At 34.5% G+C, this 21,034-nt stretch overlaps 1 protein-coding gene across 2 annotated transcripts in view; it reads right to left on the bottom strand.

Moving 5' to 3' along the window:
• Positions 1-21,034, bottom strand: part of LOC128997737 (proline dehydrogenase 1, mitochondrial-like) — a 74,851-nt gene that overhangs the window by 44,704 nt on the left and 9,113 nt on the right. For both annotated transcript variants that reach the window (XM_054423386.1, XM_054423387.1), the window contains exon 2: positions 2-210. In XM_054423386.1, coding sequence (XP_054279361.1) covers positions 2-210 — 209 coding nt within the window. The remainder of the gene's footprint in view (position 1; positions 211-21,034) is intronic.

Raw genomic sequence — 21,034 nt, 5'->3', positions numbered from 1 at the left:
CGCCAATTCACGTTTTTCAGCCTCCTCTTGACTGATATCCTCTTCTACTGAGTAGTCGAGGATGGGTTTCACACCGAACGAATGTAGTCTTTTGAGAGTTGGAACTATTTTGTACTGGTCTTCTCCTGCGACAAAGTGTCCATAGAAGGTAGCTTTCATCATCATCGTGAACAGCTTTTCACCCAGGATCGCTTTTGTGAACTTCATAAGCTGAAAAGAAACAACCAAAATTATTACAATGGAAATTTCTACGATTCTTTTAAAAGTAAGTAATTGAACAGATTGTAGAAACACAAAATAAACTACACTAGATATCAAGCCACACAAAATCAACATTCATTTCTCCTCCATGTTTTATATTGTCAGTACAAAAATAAGAAAAGTTGGAATATTAAGGTTTTTTGGGGTTAAAAAGTTTTGTTGGTAGATTAAAAAAATAATCATTTATTTTATTTCATCACAGTCAAATTACCCTTTATTTTTGTACAACATATGTGACTGCATCTTCTCAACTTATATAGACAAAAATCACATTATTAGGAAGATATATGCATAGGCCTAGATTATATTTACATAACTGAATATTACTACAACTACAAAAATTCAAACTCTTAATCAAACCTCAGACAAAAAGAGGAAAACATTTTACAATAATTAATTAAATTCCTAACAGGATCTGCAAAAGCAAACTAATACAAAAAATGTAATGTATTTTGTAGCTGTTTATAGTAAAACATTGAAATGTGATCTTAATGATGATTTATGTATTTTCAATGACACAGCAAATAAGGAAATTTTGGGTGGGGATGAACATTTTGGGTCGATGAACTCCTCCCACTATCATCCCATGTTGACATTGATTCCTTTACAAGGAATTGTAAACCCAATAGTTTTTTTTATTTATTTATGTTTGTATAGTAAGAATAAGAAGTGCATAACCACTTTGAGAGTTCAAAAAAATCCTTTTAAATAATCTTAATGAATATACCTATGGTGATTGGTACTCAGTGTGTTAAACATCTATTGGTGTAAGTACAAAGTAAATTAAGTGTGATGATGCATATAAGAGGTTCCAAGTCTAAAAATTGGCTTCCCAAAGAATTATTTTAAGTTTTCCAAAAATTATCATGTTTTTAAACTTAATACCGCAATTTCTCATTTACCTGTAAAAGTATTTGAGTAGATATTGTCATTTTTGTGTTCAACATTAAATTTTGTATAAGAATAATAGAAAACCATAGAGGATCAATAGTAAAAACTCCATTGTAAATAGATCCAAACACAAAAATTAATGTGTTTGATAAAAATAAAAATAAAACATTGTTCTATTGCATTTTTCTACACCCTGTATACAAGAAGGTGGCTAAATATGTTCAAAACTGTGCCATTATATAAGCTTTCCAACCACATGCTACACTATCAGAGAGTAAAATAGTACCAAGAGTGGGTTCTGGGGTGTTGTCAGATAGTAACAAGAGTACCAAGAGTGGGGTCCTGGGGTGTTGTCAGAGAGTGGAGTTCTTGGGTATTATTAGAGAGTAACATAGTACCAAGAGTGGTGTTCTGGGGGTGTTGTAAGAGTGTAAAATAGTACCAAGAGTGGGTCCTGGGGTGTTGTCAGAAAGTAACAGAATACCAAGAGTGGGTTCTGGGGTGTTGTCAGAAAGTGGAGTTCTTGGGTATTATTAGAGAGTAACATAGTACCAAGAGTGGTGTTCTGGGGGTGTTGTAAGAGTGTAAAATAGTACCAAAGGTGGGGTCCTGGGGTGTTGTCAGAGAATAACAGAGTACTGTACCAAGAGTAGGATCCTGGGGGTGTTGTCAGAGAATAACAGAGTACCAAGAGTAGGATCCTGGGGTTGTTGTCAGAGAATAACAGAGTACCAAGAGTAGGATCCTGGGGGTGTTGTCAGAGAATAACAGAGTACCAAGAGTAGGATCCTGGGGGTGTTGTCAGAGAATAACAGAGTACCAAGAGTAGGATCCTGGGGGTGTTGTCAGAGAATAACAGAGTACCAAGAGTAGGATCCTGGGGGTGTTGTCGGAGAATAACAGAGTACCAAGAGTGGTGTTCTGGGGGTGTTGTCAGAGAATAACAGAGTACCAAGAGTAGGATCCTGGGGGTGTTGTCAGAGAATAACAGAGTACCAAGAGTAGGATCCTGGGGTTGTTGTCGGAGAATAACAGAGTACCAAGAGTGGTGTTCTGGGGTTGTTGTCAGAGAATAACAGAGTACCAAGAGTAGGATCCTGGGGTTGTTGTCAGAGAATAACAGAGTACCAAGAGTAGGATCCTGGGGGTGTTGTCGGAGAATAACAGAGTACCAAGAGTAGGATCCTGGGGGTGTTGTCAGAGAATAACAGAGTACCAAGAGTAGGATCTTGGGGGTGTTGTCGGAGAATAACAGAATACCAAAGGTGGGGTCCTGAGGTATTGTCAGAGAATAACAAGAGTACCAAGAGTAGGATCCTGGGGGTGTTGTCAGAGAGTAACGGATTACCAAAGGTGGGGTCCTGGGGTGTTGTCAGAGAATAACAAGAGTACCAAGAGTAGGATCCTGGGGGTGTTGTCGGAGAATAACAGAATACCAAAGGTGGGGTCCTGAGGTATTGTCAGGCGTAGCTTGCATGTCACAAGGTCAGTCTGCCCCTATATGCCCCTACCTGTCACGCTATATCCACTTATCGTTCTATCACTGAACATATTATATATGATTCTTTGACCAAGTTACATTACAAATGACAAATCTGTTACGTTTGGTGTTATCACAGACAAAAAATAAAATATATATTTTATATGGTGTTGGTTGTTAGAATACCATCATATATGATAAATGTTAATATTGTCTTGGGTAATTATATTTTAACATTTTATAACTGTTTATTATTCACGAATTTTAATTTATGGTAAATTTATTATTTGTCATTTATTGTTTGTAATGGTGATCACGTTCGATTTTAAAGTAGAATCTTATTTATCTGACACTGAATCGCACGGGTTACACGTTTAATTAATGAATGGACTATGAAGTAAGTTGTAAACACACGAGAGATATTAAGATCGTATGTCTGCACTTTTTAAAATTTTGTTACCAACTGTACATTTAATTAATTGTTCGGTTAGGTGTTAAAGATAAAAGGTAATTTGGACGGTTTAAAATGATTTACAGACATATCTTGCAAGATAAAACTGGTTTAATTAAATACTAGGACCAATTACTAATAGCCTTCGCGAAGTCAACGTTGATAAGGTCTGCAAAAACTTGGTGATTTTTCTACAGATAACGAATCAGTTCTTTACCGGGTGGGGAGCTCGGACACCCCGAAACAATTATGTACAAGTAGTTTGGCGTAACATTGCGAATCGCTTAGTGAGGCGTTTGCCAATTGTAGACAGGCCATGACCTAGTAGGCCTACTAGCGGCCTTCTCACGTCTAAAGCATAAAAACGTAGGCCTACCACATCTCACTCCATCATTGACTTGTTAATGACTCAGTCAACCCGGCAAAGAGGTGTCTCGTATTAAATATCGAATGTATTGTGTCTCAACTGTAGAAGATAAAGCACGTGAAAATTGTAATAAATGCTACAAAGACTCAATTGCTATTTTATGGTGGGTAAGTGTCCCGAAGATAACTTAAGTTATGTGGACCATAGGAAGGAACGAATGCACGATAGAAAGACAACGCTATGATAGGCTAACCAGAAAAACATGTTCGAACTGAACATCTGTGTTAAACGCATGAGGAATGTTTCTATAATGACTACTGCTAAGCGCTATTGACGTAAAGCTCTAGTTTAGATTTTAACTGTAACAAAAAATTGGTTGTGTTGCTAGCCTAGTGGTTAGCGATTGGAACGGTTGTGATTATCAAGATATTCCAAACATCAGGATTTAGACCATGATCACTTACAAGATTGTTTTGTTCCATCTAACAAATCTCATACTAAAACAGATTTCCGGAAGCTCAATCATCGTAGCTTGATTGATGGACTTAACTATCAACGAGAATTCCATTAGTCACTAGGCTTGAGGTTTCAGTTTTAGCAAGCACACTCATGCATGTATTTTAATACCTAAGCTAATTTTATGTTCGAATGAGTAAAGATTTCAAAGAAATTTTTTTTATCCCCTCAAATTCGTGCAGATATCCCGTTCCAGGAATCGAAAATACATTCCTGCATAAGAACGAGTCAATAACCTCGTTCAGAAGAACATCCATCTGGATTTCGCAAGATACATTTTAATATTAAGCTCCGAACTCACAAGCTCACAGTATTTCAAGTAGGAAATTTCCATTGGTGATTGGCGGGATTTGAGCAAGCTAATCAAGGACACAAGTTCTGCGCTATATCATTAAATCATACGTTCAAATTTTTATATCATAAATACAAAAAAACTTTTTTTACAGCTATTGATAAAAATACGGTGTAAGACAAACGTCCAACACCCAATAAAAATCGCCAAGCCGTGACGTCCAATGAACACTGACGTACTGCAAGTTGTGAGAGCGTCTGCAATTATCTCAATTGCAGCAATTTTCCCGCAGCTGAAGAATATTCCGTCCGCTTCGGGACCGATTGTGCAAGACAATTGGTATGTGTCATCTAGCATCAGGTGATACTAACCAATCTATTACAATAAGTCGCGCACACGTACTGAGGGATGGGCAAACATCGTGGGTGTCACATGATTGTTTATTTTTAGTGCAAAGGGGGGCGCGAGTTAAAATTACCAGCCGCCTTACATAATAATTGAGATGTAACTCAATTCAATATTTACGTAATCAACGTCAAATTAACAATGAGCTCAAAACTGAGCGAATATTATTTGATTGAATTGAGTATGTTTGCAGACATTTGAAATCACGCTTAGTAAAAATGTGTTCGTGGTGTTTCAGAATCTACATTCTATTTTTTCACATGAGGATGGGATAAGATCCCAGATCCAGAATCGTCATGAAAAATATATTTCATTGTATTAGAATATAACAACAGTCCCTTAAATAACAGTTTTTAAATTATTTTAAAACAAAACCTCGAGCAAACACGTACCGTAACTTTGGAAACCAATTAAGCGGTTTGTTAAATATTTCGGTTCTTTTCCGTTAATTCACTACCACTACTTGTTTTTATTGTAATTACGATATTTTTAACAGTTAGCCTAGTCTATGAATATATCGATTATGAAATGAAACTATTCTAAACCAAATAACCAACCTTGCTGATTATGAAAAATTCTGGTAGTGATTAAACAGAATTGAAATAAAAAGTAGAGGTAGTGAATTAAAGGAAAAGGATCCCGATATACCTTCAATGTATATAACCTTTGAAAAATATACATTATGTACAAACAGACCGGATTATGAATTGAAAGTGATTCAATTACACAGGCTGACACCGCAGTAAGACGAAATCAATACTTATACAACCTATTCATTACATTAAATATGCTGAATAATTTATTAGCACTACATCCAACTACATCGGAAGTTGAGTTATGAAACAACCTACTCCGATAACGAACTAGTAATACTATCGTGCACTATGATAATTATTATTATTACACATCCATAATGGTGAAAGAAATTAATGTAAGCCTAAGTTCAAAAGCTACTCGTTTAGTCAAACTGGTCTTTAAGTCAACAGGTTCATCAAGCCAATCTCTTCTCTAATAAAAGTGTACTAAAGTTTATTTTGTAACAGTTCAAAACATTTACGAAACAATTCGACTCTGATTGGCTGAAAGAACAACAATTGTGTATAAGCGACAATAAATGTAACTATCAGTATAATTTCGTTATGAATTCATTTATAAATTATAATCATTTAAATACAGGGTGATTCTAAATTATTGTTACGATTTTGAAACTCTATAAATGAAAAACTATACAACCTATCATCACGGGGTGAGAATCAATTGAAATAGAAGATTCTAAAGTTTTATTTGACACCACTTTGGTAAACGTAGTTGTAAAATTAGCCTCTACAGACATTTTTAGATTTTATCTAGAATTTTAAATTAATTACACACTTTTACCTCTATAACTCACATAACTTTAGACTTTACGTTGAATTGTCAAAAGTTTCAAGTAATACCGTTAGGGGTCCATTAGTTCCATAATTTACTGTTCAGTTATTGCTGTCCGCCATTATTGTAAACTGTAAGGAACCTTAAAAAAAAAGAAATTCTGTGTTTTAGAGTTTTGGACGACTTAAATAATCGAATGGATGTGTGCTGTGCAGCCAGAGTACATAGAGCATTAATAGTTTTCACCCATAATCTTGTTATTTTTTATTCTTCACTAAATCATCTACTAAAATGTGTACATACTTTTTATACGCCGCGAATTTCTTAGATTTTAACTTGTGTAATTAACTTAAAACCGTAGTTAAAATATAAAAAAAAAGCCTGTAGAGAATAAATTTGCAACTATGTTAACCAATGTGGTGTCAAACAAAACTTTAGAATCTCCTCTTTCCAATATATTCTCCCCGTGATGATAGGTTGTATAGTTTTTCATTAATATAGTTTCAATCAAAAGTTTAACAATAATTTAGAATTCCCCTGTTTTATGAAGAGAAATGTACTTATTTTTACCTGAGGACGGGATCAGATTCCAGGATCAGATTCCAGATTCCGAATCGTCGTGAAAACTTTGTTTTTCACTAATTACGATAGAAAATGTGCAATAATCTCTTAGCTAACATTTATTCGTGTATTACTATTTCATGTTTAAAAGGTGCAAAACTGTATTCGAGGGTTAGCAAGTATGAGACCTTTTAACATCAAAGTTCCGTTTCTAGCAGCCTTGGTAGGACGTTGAGAGTGAGAGTTACAGTTTCTAATTAGTCTAATAGAACCTCGCTCTCAACAATGCCGTGCTAATGTACTCAGACTTGGTTGTACAAATTGTTTGACATCAGACTGAAACAAACAACTCGTTTGTCATTTACAATCTCGTCAATAAATACCTTAATGAAACTAACAAATAATTTACAAAATAAGTAACACGATTGGTATGCATTAACAAAAGGCTGTATACTAATTTATTTATTTATTTATTTATTTATTTATTGCCAACGGATTTCACCAATTTACAATAAGAATTACAATAATAGTGAGATACTCATCATGACTAAATGCTAAAACTAAGTAACAATGCGAAACTGATGAACAATACAATAGGGGAACATGCAAAATCTAAGACAGAAAAAAACTACTTATACCTAGGAGTAACAAGACATAAATAATACAAGACATACGGTAATTGAATAAATAGTAAAAAAGTTTAAGTCTAAGAAACATGTACTTAACAGAGACAAGTGAGACTAACCTAGGAAATATAACAATAAATATAAATGATATATTTAACTATTAGTATTGAAGGCTATGTTATTTATAAATAATTATAAATGAAGAATTTTATTTATTAAAATCATTTGTTAATGTATTTTGCATAATACAAGAATGTTAGCAAAATAAGCGGATTCTATATTTTATATTCTAAAAATGCATGTCCATCGCATGCTTGTATTTAGACCTATTACTGAGATGAATTTGTTATTAGAAAGCATTATTTCTTTTTAAATTTTGGCAATTTTTACTTATTTAATACATTATGTATATGAGGTTCAAACAAAATCTTATAGCTTTTATCACGAAATTCCTTGAAATTCAAAAATGAAAATACCCCCCCCCCCCCCCCAGTATAAACCTGTAGACTAAGCGAATTTCCATTTACCTGATTTTATTTTCAATTAAATATAATTCAATAACATTAGGTTAACGAGTACCTAGGTTTGCTGCAACAGGGAGGGTAAGGAAGTGTGTTTTTTGAAAAACATTAATAGCTTAGTAAAAAATGAATTCATTTACTAAGATTGATCAAAATATGTCCATAAACAAGCAAATTACAAATGTATGCTAATTCTCCAAAAGAATAATATGGGAATTTAAATTTTTAATTTTTAACTTCCTCCGTAACCAACAACTGTACCAAAACATTTAAATGTACTGAATTATTTTTTTTTAGCTCTTTAAAATGGTTGACAGAGAAGTTGGGAAATTTTATGTTTTGAGGGTCAAAAATTAGATAAACCAATTTTTACCCCATAAATCCCCCCCCCCATAAAACCCCGTTCCTATGGTCCAAACTCGCTGGTTCGCGAACTCGTTCGAATATATGTAGGTTTACTCGTTTGTACAAAATTTCATCAACTTCGGATCATTTTTGCTTGAGTTATCGAGCTAACGGGAATTTTTTGCCTCTGGGGGCATGAAAACGAAAAAGTAAATCGGTCCTGGTTCCAGGTCTTACCATGTGACCTACGATAATAGGTTTTTCCCTATATGGGAAATTTGATAATATGTACATTATAACTTAATACATTAACTCTAATCTTTCCGAACGATTTTATGAAAAAAATATACTTAAGCAAAGCTCAATTTTCTTTTTTGTTAGTCGTAAATGTAGCATCGGGTGACATGCGATAACCCAATCCAATTAGTGTTCAACTGATTTATAACAGTGATAATTAACTAACTTATACAGTTACTTACATAGCGACAATCAAGATTTATTATTTCAGCTGTATTACCATCCATATAAACGGAATTATCCTTTATAAAAATGTTTTGTCAAATTTAGAAGCATAAAAATTTAGATTTAACAATTTAAATAAGAAGTTTTAATTTAAGAACGTGGAATGTAAAATTGTAATCAAAGATAAAAATAATAAAAATCACGTAAAAAGTTTGAAAGGCAATCTACTCACAAATGGTAAGGATGTCAATTAAAATATTCACATAGAATGTTTCCATCTACAATTACTATACCCAACAGATCCTTTTTATCAAATAAAATCAACATTTTTTTCCATATATAATTTACAAAACAGTGTATGCATCATCTCGTGCTGATATGCCTATAAAGCTGGAACTGACCCACCGAGAGTGTTTTAATTGTAATTAATTGGTTATCGTGAGGATTTGCATCAATTAATTTAAGTACAATGAACCATTATTCTGCGCCTAATTATGTCGTGTGGATGCTAGACCATGCAGTGATTAATTTAGATGGCTTAAGGTTTTCCTTCCAGCAGCACTATACCTTGCAGCTCGCCCCTTTTTTCTTAATGAGTGTCCTCACTTTTTCACTATTTTGAAGACAATATTTGGCGATACTGTAGTATGTTAACATTATAGGGGTTATTGTGAACACTTGTCATCATGATTGGTACAAACAAGTTTACTGAAAACTTCGTGATGAAACATGTAACACCTCAACATAGTTTAGTAACGTTAAATGGAAACAGATTATCTATTACTATAACTAAAATCAAGTTTTACATAAGTTCCGGAATCTCGCATCTTATCCTCAGCTATTTATCGCCTGAGGACGGTATAAGATTACATCCCATGAAACTTCGTGGAAAACCTGTTCGTCGTGATGTAAAATGCCCGCAACAATTCCTCAAATGACACGTTTCAGTAACCTAAACAGGTGGCAAGGGCAAGGCAACAGAAAGACGATGAGTTTTGCAATGCACTGTCTGGTCACCTGATTGGCAGATGTACTCAACTGTAACTGGCAGCGTTCGAAATGTTCTTGACTGCGAGCTACATTTGAAGTTGTGGCTTGAGGAACCTCTTGCCCATCGATACTTATAATAGATAGGTGGTCAAACAGTCAATGGGGTAGAGATTTGGATCTAAATCGTCGGTGAATTATTGGCACTAAGATTTGCACTCCCGCCCGTTCTGTTAATACAAATTATTCGACAGTAACCTTTAACGCTTTATTCCTTCCGAGACTATAATAATTTCACCTAAAATCTCCAAAATAGACCTTAAAAAATGTGCTAGGAGTAAAACTCTCGTATACGAGGATTTTAACTAATTGAACTGACATTAAACATACGATGGTACAGTGGTCAGGAATTGCACAGTTTTCTCCGAATAACCGATCGCGGGTGTAATTTTCCTGCGACCACGTTCGGGTTGCACGGGTTTGCTGCCAAGTGGGGAGGTACTTGCCAAACGAGCGACCTCAAGCCTCGATTTAACCATCTGCAGCGATCATTGGTGACGGATGACGGTTGGTGGGGTGACGACCTCTTATACAACGAGATGCGTTCCCCAAGCCACACCACACCAGGTGTAAGTCTTGTGATGTGGTGTGGTCTCCGCCCCCGAGTCTATTTCTGAAACAATAGTCAAGACATTGCTCATACCGCCTGGTCGGTCAAGACGTTAGCGGACGGATACAAGATACGGTAGCAATTCGGTTCTTAAATTTCACCGAGAAAAAAATCACTTTGATTTATAAACCTTATTTCACTCTAGGATTCCCAACCATTTACACATTTTATAATGAGGTGACGGTAAAACAAAGCAAGAGGTTGAAATTTTGATAACATACTTAACTACACTTAGTCGGTGCAAGATATAAAAGTATAGGTCCATTTATATAAAGTAATGTGACCAGGTCTTATATAATCTCAACTATGGCAGACTTAAGCTAATAAATATTTAACTAACGTGATCACCTAAGCTGCTTTCCTGGGGTTTGAAGTGATTTTCATGTTAATTTTTTATCATTACCACGCAGAAAAGGGTTGGCCGTGGTAAATATGGATAGTTAAATATACAGTAACAAATTGTTTCGAGTTGGCCAATATCAGCTGATCCTTCGGGGCTAATGAGCGAATAAATGGACAATGACTATAATCAACCACTCTGTCAATAGAATTTGAGAGGATTTAATAGAACATTGTAGAAGATTGTGCTTTACACTAAAATACAGCACAAATGTTCCAATTTATTTCTGGCGAAACTTTCAGTTTTGTATTGAAAACTTTAAACCTACGTTTACTAAATTAATTGAGACAAAATGCCGATTTAGTTTCACCCGTTTGTGTAAAAGATTCCTAATTTTCTTTTGTCGTTGGTGAAATAAAAATACTTATGGAATAAACAAGTACAGTACGAAATTGCAGTTGTTGAAAATGGACTGTTGAAATTCTGTGGCAATTTTAAAATGTTTACCAATATTACTTAAAAACTACTGTAGTATGTCAACTATAAGTAATTTCCAATGTTGACACATAAATGATTTTATAGTACCTCATATGTAAATAATCGTAAAGTCGTAATGAACAAGTATATTCGCACAAAAATTTAAATGCCGAATCGGAGCTTATGTTTAAATAATCAACTTTTTGAGAATCTAAATTTAGAGGGCAATTTATTCTGGTCATAAATGCATATACATATTCTTGAAAACCTAGGCCTAGATCGAATTAAAAAATAAACTAGTGTACACTCAATGGATGAATATCATGCGGTGTTGGTAGGTTACAATTAACATTCACCTACTTTTACACCCGATTGCGCCTTATTACAGTTTTTATCCTACGATTATTCGTCTAGGCACGAAGAACATATAATCAGATAGGTTACCACATATAATTTTACCTTCAAAATCAAATGGAAAAATTCCACTTTAACGACAAGCCATTGGAAATCCCACTTGAACTAAGCTTAGAGCAGCTCTCAACAATCACTGGTACTTGATATAAGAGAATTATCTGGTGGGATTACACTATGAAGGAGCGGCAAACTTCACTCAGTTTGAACTACAACTACTTGTGATAACATTGAGCCTGGCTTAGAGGGGATATGTGGCGCATTACTTTTTGTAACATCAAACGAAATTCAAACCATGTTTGGCAGTGTAAAAGGATGATTCACGGAAACGATTTGATCTTTCCGCGAAACCAGGAAAGAACATAATAACTTGGAGATTTCATAGCTCAAAATATTCTCCATGCACAAACTATATTAAACGTACTTACTTTAATGTGCTACAGCTGCTAAAACATTACTTATAATAGTTTACCAACTTTAAATTAACTGTAGCAAGGTTTTGAAATAAATATATTATGTTAACGGTGAAGTGTTCAGTTAAAACTCTTTTCAGGTTCAGCTTCAACTATGAAGTCATGTTTGAATATATTTTTACATAAAACCAACCCGATCTGGGTTTCATTAAATGAATAAAAATACATTTTAATAATTTCCTACTTATATTTTATTGTATGTCGTTGCACCATACTCGTCATGGTTTAAGCTGGGTATACACGCTACGATAAATTGTAACGATCTGATTGACCAATTTATCGTTCCGATGAATCGATAGATTGCGATTTTGTTTCCACTTAAAATCTTTGATGACTCGTATAGTGCATACAATAGTTCGTGCAATCTTCGGTGGAAACTTTTAAACGCAAGTAATATCTCAGATCACGATAATTAATATTATAACTAATGTGTACAGTATTAATATTGGATACTACTATACTATAATGGAAGATTTTCGATTTTATGATCGGTCTTTGAGAGCATGTGACAGATTTTATGATAGTTTGACGTTGTCTTATAAGCAAGTCTTCGGGTTTTTATGTTATTTTAGTGTATGTAGTTTTACTGTCCTGGAGTTATAATAACTGTCCATAAAAACGTAGAATGAAAATATTTAAAAAATTACAAATCGTGAAGCACTCACATGTATTTTTTAGAATAATGAACAATGTTTTTCATCTTAACCAAACTTATCTTTACAAATTTCAAAAGACCTAAAAATGTTAACACCTTATTGACTTTCTCATAAATATTTAGAAGCCATTCAAAATGTGTAAAATTAAACAGATTTAAAAGGTCAAAAATACAAATAATTATAATTATGCTTCTTGAAAATGGCACTAAACTAAATATTAAAAAGGTTCAATATTTTATGGACAAAACGTTTCTATTTCCCTTGGAATCGTCCTAGGGGAGAACTACTCGTATTTACTCGAGCAAACTAAGCTGAACTCAAAAAATGATTTGTTTTAGTTAACTGATTATAAACTATCTAAATTATAATCAAAATAATAATTATAAGCTATAGCAACCTTATAACCTTATTATTCTACAGTAACCTTTAATGTTTTATTCCTTCGGAGACAATCACCTCTTATATCCTATAAACAAGCAAAGTGAAAAAAATACATTACAAAAACATTACGGTTTTTGACCGTAAATAAAAAAAAAGTTACTATAAAGTTATAAAGTAGTATGTAGTTATAAAGTTACTGTTTCACTTTAGTGTGAAGTAGCAAACAGTAACGTACAAAAATGTTACTGAAGTAGAACATGTTGCATATAATGATAACATGCCGTATGGCATGTTAAGAACTTTTGTGTACCGGTACCTAAAATGTTAGGATTGACATTGGGTGTCCATAAATTTCACATGTAAGGTGATGTGATTAAATATTTGGATGAAAATCACCATAAATATACAATATGAGTCAGCATGAATTAGTTCAGATAGCCCATTTTCTCATTAAAACTTGGATTACCAAAGTTGACCAAGTTTATTTACAAACGACCTTCAAGTTTTAAGGAGGTTAAATTGAACGTCACTGTTACAAACATAGGGATACGGGGTGGAATTGAATGGCATAGAGCTTCCGATAACAAGATTATCCGGGTTGAAAAATGAGGTGATTCGTATTACGGGAAATCCTGTGCAACGGGAAACTGCATATCGAGTATCAACGCTAGAAGTCGGAGAAGGGTAATCAATTTACGGTTTGACAAGTCTATTATTCTCATCAATATTCTGAAACTAAAACTGTGACGTAGGTAGGCCCTAACACAATTTAAAGAGTCCAAACTTTTTTATTGTGATAATTGTACTATCAGAAATAAAGAGGGCCTGTTTCCAAAGTCGATTAACGCGATGTATTTAGGCTGAGATTTGAAGGCCTCGAAGCCTCGGGGTTGCAAAAACCTTGCCAATCTGTAGGAGGAGGGGAGGAGGCCCAATAAAGGTAGGCTTTGTAATCTAACCAAGACAGCGAGGCGAGGTGGCGAGGCCAATGTCAGTGCACCGTCTCTACTCTACTCTTATATAACTGACCACGCCATTACTGCATACAATGCCGCCTGTAATTAGGGTCTCTCTCCCCATGTCCTTGCAGCCTCTAGCTCTCGGCTCATCTGTCCAACATGTGCTCTGTTCACTGCTCACAGCTTATCTCTGTCCAACATGTTCTCTGCTCACAGCTTATCTCTGTCAAACAGGTTGTCTGCTCACAGCTTATCTCTGTCCAACATGTGCTCTGCTCACTGCTCATCTATGTCCAACATGTTCTCTGCTCACAGCTTATCTCTGTCAAACAGGTTGTCTGCTCACTGCTTATCTCTGTCCAACATGTTCTCTGATCACAGCTTATCTCTGTCCAACATGTGCTCTGCTCACAGCTTATCTCTGTCCAAAAGGTTGTCTGCTCACTGCTTATCTCTGTCCAACATGTTCTCTGCTCACAGCTTATCTCTGTCCAACATGTTCTCTGTTCACTGCTAATCTCTTTCCAGCATGTTCTCTGTTCAGTGCTCATTCATACAACATGTTACTAAACCTTTAGGGAGAAACCATTGAAACAATTATCTAAAACCAAAGGATATACCCGACTTGAAAACAACTTTGGGCGCTCATCTGCTCGGCAGTGGGATGTGTTGGCGAATGAGTGGAGATAAAACGTTTGCGAGAAATGTGGTAGTCACTAAGGTCAAAAGTGCGTTGTTTCACATAACCTGCAAAACTCATAAAGGAAACTGCAAAATCATATCTAGCCATCCAATTTTTAAGGGAAGCTGCTAAACCCTATTGCTGCCAAGTATCCTAGTTTCAAGGTGGTGTTACTCGATACCGGTAGTTAGATCAATTTCCACTACGTAATTATAACGATATCTTTACTCTCCTCCCACATAGGACCAGTGAAACTTGAGTGCCATTCGAAAGATGGTGATGTTTCTGTTAATTACAGAAAAATACTGCGATTTCGAATATGTGCCTTAAACGGAACATCGTACCATTCAGCAAATATTACCTTCACCATTGCTAGGTTCGGTCCTGTCTCATGGTTACATTCGGCATCAATTTGTCAACACTAGTTTAAGGATTTTCCAAATATTTAATTCCTCAGTAGGATGGCAGTCCCGCAGCAGGTGTAGGTTTTACCACATGTGAAAGTAGGATTGTTCTTATACAGACAACTAGGTGAAACCTATGCGAAAAACTTGCTGACGAGACCTCAGCACAGCTGCAACCTTAGACATCAGTAGGCGGGTATGTAGACCACTGTCACTGCCTGTGACCCACAAGCACAAGTGACGAGTGTGCACACAATGTGTACAATGTGAAATGCACTTTTCTTTGTCCCAAAAAGAGGCAGAGGGCAAAAATACCCCAGCAAAATTCAATCTAGATCAGGAATCTAGTAGACAATTGTACACTAAACTACTTCATCGTCTTGAACTCAAGCAGAGGCTAAATGGATATTGCAGACCGATAACAAAATGAGCATGAGAAGCATTAGAATTTAGCATGGGATACGTTGCAGTTTATAGTCGACGAATCAACGAGCCAAGAACATTGCAATAATTGTTACCTAATATTTATTAGGTATGTATATCACTTAATCCTAGTTTCAAGGTGGTGTTACTCGATACCGGTAGTTAGATCAATTTCCACTACGTAATTATAACGATATCTTTACTCTCCTCCCACATAGGACCAGTGAAACTTGAGTGCCATTCGAAGTGTGTTCGAGTGTTACACCGAAGCATTTTTACATGATAATTGATGTTAGATAAATCATGTGTGATTGTAAAAATAGGGGTTTCCGTAAAAATAAATAAATAAAATAAATGAGTGTTGTAATAATTAATACTGTATTATAGAATACACATCTGCGGCACGCTTAAGTGAAGAGAGTCTATTTATCGTGTATTAACACAAACATCTTCACAGCACAAACTAAAATAAACTGTATCAGCAATCTGACACATACTTTCTCCCGTTAGCTTGTCAACAACCTTTTATCATGGGTAAGCGCATGTTTCATAGGTAAAATCACAATAGTTGCAATAATTTTTGAACCGTAATTTTTACAGGAATGGGGGTTGAACAATTTTGATTAGAATTATAAGGACCTTAAACAGACTGTTTCAATCAGAATCGGGGTTTTTTTAGTCCATAACCGTGAAGCCTATTTTTCTGTTTTTATAGGTTTTGGTTTTTTTAATAACATGAGTTACAAACACTTTTGAACCGTATTTTTCACAGCAAATTATTCAATGGTTACAATTTCTTAATAAGAATTATAAGGACCATCACATACTAATTTCAATCACCGACCTTTTTTCGAAAATCGGGTTTTCTCTTATTTATGGGGTTTCATGGGAAAATAACATAAGTTAAAATAACCTTTGAAACGTAATTTTTACAGGAATGGGAGTTCTACCATTTTGTTCAGAATATAAAGAGCTACAACATGCTAAATATTTATCAAAATCGTTCTGGCTGTTTTCAAGAAAATTCGATTTTTCTATTAATTTATGGGTTTTATGGGAAAATCACCACTGAAAATGAAAATTAGAAAAAAATAAAAAACTCGATACTATAGATTAGTACCTACATACCAAATTTCATTAAAATCAGACAACAGGTGTGGTCTGTAGTTCTGTAGTCGAACTTCAAAAAACACTTTTTTCGGGTTCAAGGTGACCCAAAACAGATATATCCAATCAAAACTCTAACTCGAAAATGTTTACGAAAACAATACTTTTTCCATCTACAATGTACTATGTGTATTAACTCTAAAACCTGCTCATAGCTGCGAAAGTAAAAAGAAACAACAACATCAGTAAACAAGACATAAATCATTCCCTCTAGTGGCTTGACAAGTTTATCTCTATCAATTTGTCGACCCCATTGAGGTCGGGTAGGTCAGGACTAAGTGAAAGTTGAATATCAATGAATAGGTCACCAGGCTAGTGATAAAGTCTACTAGGCTACCGTATACAGACAGACAGACAGACGCAGACCTAGTCTAGCCGTGTTGTAGGTCGTTGCCGCCGCAGCGCTGTAGCTGTTATCACACTCCGATATCACTACAGATCAGTTTTCTGCCATAGTAATCCATAGTAGCAAGCTTTAGTTATACAACTCCATATTGCCAATGTAACAATCTCGCAATGGAGCTCAAAATATAGATAAACGAAAGTTGAATGGAAAAGCTAATTGTTTCAACAAGTAAAAATGAGAGTAACGTGGGTTTGTAATCGGGTTTTTAAATATATTTTTTTTAAATAATTTGTTAAAATTTGGAAAAATAGTTATTAGTAAAAAGCGATTTTCCAAGAAAGCTTGGCTGCGATGGAAGGCAGTTTAATAGACAATTGTTGTTTTTACTAAATCAAATTGAAGAGGTATATAGTAATCCATTTTAAGTCAACTAATTACGAGAAAAATTATGCTTTGCTTTTTTATGATATGTTGACTATAAAATGCATGTTAATGCATCAAGTTAAGTTAAGTAATGAGGCACGAACTCTTTTGAGAACCCATCCAAGTTTTTTTTTTCATGTTAGAGGTTCATTCGTGGTTATGTTTTTTATTTATATTTCGAGCTCACAAAAATGTTCTATTCTAATTAAATATACTTGTACTGTACTTAAATTCAGAAGTCATTTGCAAATTGAACTGAATATAGTATATTTTAACGAAATACATAATTTTGTTTGGGTTTATAAAATCCTCACTTAAAAAATATATTAAAAAAATACATATATTGAACTAATTTTGATGGAAATATATTTTGACGATTTTTAATCTACTATTGCACTTGATATTGTTTTTAGGACGTTTCATGTGACATAAAACACTAGAGTTGGCTACATTAGTAAATTCGCTTGAAACTATAAACGAAAAACAAAGCGATATGTAACGTTCTTTTATGGGAATTGTTTGACACCATAGGACTAAAGCGAGATTTATATAGAATACAAGGTATTTTTATTATCAAACGTTAACTTTTACGGTAGCATTTACTCGACAATCAACGACCGTTTGATCGATTTATGCTCGCTAAACTCGTACAACGCAGGTTGTCTAACGAGTGTTTAGTGTTTAGTGTTTGTTGTTTACCGCCGTTAGTTTAGCTACAACCACACACTTCCATCGACGTATCTTGAGATCAATTTCTTTTCCAGGGTTAAGTTGTGATTTGGATTATAATTCGGTGTGCTGCACATTTAAATGTAGTTCATGCAATTTATTACAAGCTTGTAAAACAACACCAGAACTCACTGCCTCAAATAAGACTGACACTAGACAATTTTAATGATTTGTTATAACCACATCAATAGGACAAACGATTTTTCTAGTTGCCAAATTCATCCCCAATTTTCCAATAATTCTCTGGTAAAAATTAATTAATGACAAAAAATAGTACCCTACAAACCGTATATGCTTGAATGATCACTGAACCGCCTTATCGTTGATTACGGTCGAACACCCTTATTCACCTATATACTAATTATGTGCATTGTGTGTATACTGGTACGTCATAAAAATAATTTATAATAGTTTATTTATTAATCCTATTTTTATTAGTTTTCATCAAAACTCATCAGTAAGTATATAATACATTTATAATAAAATCTATTGGCTAAGATTGTTATAAAATAAACGGGTTGGCTCAATACGAATTACGACTAAGAGCAGCTTCAAAGGGCTCCCCATCCACAAAATTGTAAAATTACGTAACGTTAATTTTTATAGCCAATTATTCGCCAAAGTACCAAATTACACATCAAGGACACAATCCGCGGAAATATTATGACGAAAACAAAAAAAATATAAGCACTACTTAAATGAATTAAGTAGGGGGTCAGTTAACCTAAAATTAGTACAAAGTAGAAGAGTATATCAGTGTAACGATTTGAGAGATAAGGTTAGCAATGTGGTTCGCACACAAACATGGCACTAGTATTGTATAACAACTGAGTCAACTGTATCACACACACACACACACACACATACATACACATACGACCTTAGCAAGGCTGTCAATAATTGATGTGTTAGCCCTGAGTGACTGGCAGTTTGGATGTGGCAGTAAAATTGCATTGAGTTACAACGATAATTTTATTAACAAAGCGATTTAAAAAAAAATGTACTGTATTCACAAATCTTTGATTTTTTTAAAGAGCTTATTTGTAAATCTTTACGGCTTGTAAAGGATCGTAACTTATTCCTGAATACATATTTGCGGGGTTTTTAACGTATTCGTAAACCGTTGTGATAGAACGAACATTAAATGTGATATAAGAGGAAAAGAGGTGGCAATAACTACGCACGTGTCTGGTCCGATTCTCGAAATTACAATGACGCACTAGTACTCAATTTGCATTTGTTAACTAAAACACACGATATGGTTTCAAACACAGTTCAATGTAAGTTAGATTTTTCACCGATTATGAAAATATACTTTATATATTCATACGTAATTTTATATGTTAGAAGACATTTCTTCCATACCATTGTATAAATGTAGATAAAAAGGTATAAGGTGACAACTATAAACCACGGTTTTCACGTTTTTATTTTAATTTGATTGTTAATTTTTGGTAGTTAGAATATACATCAACTACAATACTACATAATATGTGTTAGGATTTATATTAGTTTTTAGAACCTCCAATGATTTGAGTTTGATGGTAAAATTACACCAATTGAGCTGCCATTCAAAGGGGCTGAGGCTCTCAAAAGTCGTGTAGTTTTGATGAACGTATACTTAAGTTTTTTTATTTAATTTCCTTAAGAGATCGCTACTCAGACATTTTCTAAGGCTACGATTACCTCTTGTATTTAACACTCCCATTTTTTACTTCGGTGACTATAAAAAAAATATATCTGTGTAAGGATACTCGATAAAGTTTGGCTGGTCAATGATGGTTGGTTAATAATCAACTGTAAAAACAAAGCCCGCAAATTACCTTATTCCAAAAACGTATAACACAAAATTCCTAAAAATATCACTTAACATTATCATTCATGTTTGACATTGATGTATAAACAGTTTTGGCATAATGCTGCGCTGGTTTATAGCTGAGCGAATATTCCGAGCACATTCCAGTACATATTAATGTGCGACAATGTTATTAATTTTCTTATCCGATGATTATTACGACGAAACTAAGAAGGGTATTGGTGTATCGTTTGAGTCTAAATAATCGTGTTTATCTACATATTTTAACCCCGATAGATCCAAAAGGTACATTTGTACCGTGTACGTCATGTGAGTGTTCAGAGTTCAGAATTATTATTGAAATGAATTGACGATATGGCAAGCTCTGGAAAAGCTGAACAAAACTACATAATAATTTTGCTACCGTGTAACAATAGTATTAATACAAGTACAAAAGACAGTTGCGTTCAAAATGACTTGTACTGTTTAACAAGTTTTATTTTCCAACGGAAAAATACAGCATGCTTTTAATAACAAGTGTGATAGAAATCGACAAAAAGTGGGTGTGGGAGTGTAGCCAGGAGTCAGGAACTTTAGAATCGATCGTACCAAATCCTTCCAGTAATGACGTCACAGACCAGCCCCTGCCACCTACCACCCTTCTAAACCTCCCACTCCCATCAGAACACCGACACAACCATCCTGGTCGTGTCGGGTCGATAGAACCATTTAGTCTAGCAACCCACCGAAAATAGATTCAAGGCTGGAATATAAAATAGGTCTTCCTTATGGGAAATCACTCAAACCTATGTCAACGAACTTGACAACAATGTATTATTGTAAGACAGATTGTCTATTGGTGACCTATACAGGAAACTTTTACTGAATTGCTAGAATTTGTCTCTTGACTTCCTTGAGTATTAAACATTACAAAATTCGTTGTTCAAAATTCATTATTGTTGATGGTAAGTTAGTGTTAGGCCTATTTAAGGTATTATAGCGGGCATTTTCCATCAAGTTTTTTTTTCACACGATTGGGTTTGTGAACTAATTCTGTTATGTTTTAGGTTGCTCACCTAGGGAAACCGTTTTTAACTGATCGAGATGGAAATATTTCGCAATAATACCATGAATAACACACATTAAAAACTTGTAAACTCGTATA

Source organism: Macrosteles quadrilineatus, unplaced genomic scaffold, assembly GCF_028750875.1.
Source record: "Macrosteles quadrilineatus isolate MER2022 unplaced genomic scaffold, UCM_ALF_1.0 Scaffold_7__1_contigs__length_78375512, whole genome shotgun sequence".
Lineage (NCBI taxonomy): Eukaryota > Metazoa > Arthropoda > Insecta > Hemiptera > Cicadellidae > Macrosteles > Macrosteles quadrilineatus.
The sequence above is the reverse complement of the archived record's forward strand: the minus strand, read 5'-3'. Positions and strand labels throughout refer to the sequence as shown.